The sequence below is a fragment of the Myotis lucifugus genome, unplaced genomic scaffold (assembly GCF_000147115.1).
Source record: "Myotis lucifugus unplaced genomic scaffold, Myoluc2.0 scaffold_85, whole genome shotgun sequence".
NCBI classification, from domain to species: domain Eukaryota; kingdom Metazoa; phylum Chordata; class Mammalia; order Chiroptera; family Vespertilionidae; genus Myotis; species Myotis lucifugus.
Genome location: NW_005871133.1, coordinates 3,137,241 through 3,139,034, shown reverse-complemented (window position 1 = coordinate 3,139,034; position 1,794 = coordinate 3,137,241). Strand labels below are relative to the sequence as shown.

The following is a 1,794-nucleotide window of genomic DNA, read 5'->3' as shown; positions in this document are numbered from 1 at the left end:
CTTCCTTTCTATCCCAGGGCCCCCAAAAGGCTTTGCGTTCCCCTCCCTCGCACAAGAACACAGCTGAATTAAAAAGGTCTCCTGAGCGGAGCGTGTTAGGAGCGCCTGGCCCTGCCGGTGTAAGGTGCAGAGTGCCCCCCACGGCCGGAGGAGGCAGCGTCTCCCCGGGGTCCCTGGGCCTTTGGGTGTGGTTGCCATTCAGGCCCTTTCGTTCCTCCGGCTGCCGAGCCCACGTGGGTGTCTGCGTGCCCAGCTCTCCGTGCCCTGTGTGCTTAGCTTCCAGAGGTGCCAGGCCTCCTCCTGGGTGTCCTGCTCAGGCTGAGCTGATCCGAAGTCTTGCCCTTTGTGCCGTCGTGGGTCCTTCTGTTCTCTCTAAAGCGCTTTGAACTTCAGGCCAGGAGCCTTGGGAGGCTCTGCAGGGACCCTGGGAGGCCCAGGGCTTCTCAGTCCGCACTTCCTCCAGGACTCCCCGGTTTGAATTCCTGCATCTCCAGGGATCCTGGGCAAATCCAGCCTGGGATCCCGAGCCTTGGGGATCCAGGGCCTGCACTTGGAATTCCAGGATGGGCATGAAATCACCTCGCCACCTGGCCTGAGCCTTTTGATTGTATTAGTCAGCGGGTTAGTTTCTTTCCAACGTGTTTGTTGGGTCTCAACTCAGGCCCTTCTCCCAGGGCCTAGGTCAGCCACCAGGACCTCTAGCCAGCATCCCTGACCCATGGAACTGAGCCTGGGCTGGCAGAGAGGGTGGTGAGGAGGGGTGAGGTGGTGAACTCGAAGTCTCGGGAGCTGGTAGAGTGGGAGGGGCGTTGTCGGCGCCCGTGCGCCCCGGGTGCTCCTGCTGCTAGTGGCTGACCGTGCCCCTTTGTCCTGTTGCCAGGCGGAGACAGCAGCCAATCGTATCTGCAAGGTGCTGGCCGTCAACCAGGAGAATGAACAGCTCATGGAAGACTACGAGAAGCTGGCCAGTGATGTGGGTACCCATGGGTTCCCTGGCCCCAGCAAGGCCCTGCCACCCCACTCCAAGGGAGGAGGGAGCCCCAGAACCTGTACCTTCAAATCCATCCCTGGAGCACAGTCCCGGGCTGGGTGTAGTCCGCGACCCAGCACAGCTGCCCGGGGGAAGTGTGGGCTCCTCTCTGCCCTCCCACAAGCAGAGAGGGGCTCAGGGGCCAATCTGTGGGCTTCAGAGAGAGTCCCCAGCTTTTCCTGTGGCCAACAGTGAGCCTGGGCGATCCCTTCACCTCTGTGGGTCTTGGTTTTCTCACTTGAGCAAGGGGGTCTCAGAGGCTTTCCAGCTGGTGTCTGTTCTGTGAGTGTCACTTAAACTGGAAGAGGAGCAGGTCTGGTGCCGGGGGTAGGGGCTGCGGATAGATGGGTGGACTTAGGCTGGCTTCATGGCTGGGCCCACCCAGGGCACAGGAAGGGGCAGGGCCGGCTTTGCTCTTCTGCCATTGACCACATTTGAGTTTTAAGGTTTCACCTGCTTCTTCCTTAAAAGCATTCAGCTTTCTGAACAGCTCAGCCCCTCTCCAGCATCTCAGGACCCCAAGTTCTGGGGCCCGAGTGCCTGGGTGTGGTCACTGCTCACCATTCCAGCTGGTGACCTTGGCAAGTCACATAGCCTCCAGGGCCTTGCCTCCAGGGCCTTGGTCACCTCCTCTATAACCTGGGGTGGGTGGAGACCCATAGCCATCAACCCCGCAGGATTGTTCAGGTGATTTAGCGTGCCTGCCCTTGCAGGTGATCTTGCAGGTGATCAGTGTATGTCCTGTCCCCACCTCCACTGCTCCT

The 1,794-nt window shown here is 60.3% G+C and overlaps 1 protein-coding gene across 8 annotated transcripts in view; it reads left to right on the top strand.

The window, feature by feature from the left end:
* Positions 1 to 1,794, top strand: part of ACTN1 (actinin alpha 1) — a 91,862-nt gene that overhangs the window by 75,454 nt on the left and 14,614 nt on the right. For all 8 annotated transcript variants that reach the window (XM_006091008.1, XM_006091007.1, XM_006091006.3 and 5 more), the window contains exon 9: positions 881 to 973. In XM_006091008.1, the coding sequence (XP_006091070.1) occupies positions 881 to 973 (93 nt within the window). The remainder of the gene's footprint in view (positions 1 to 880; positions 974 to 1,794) is intronic.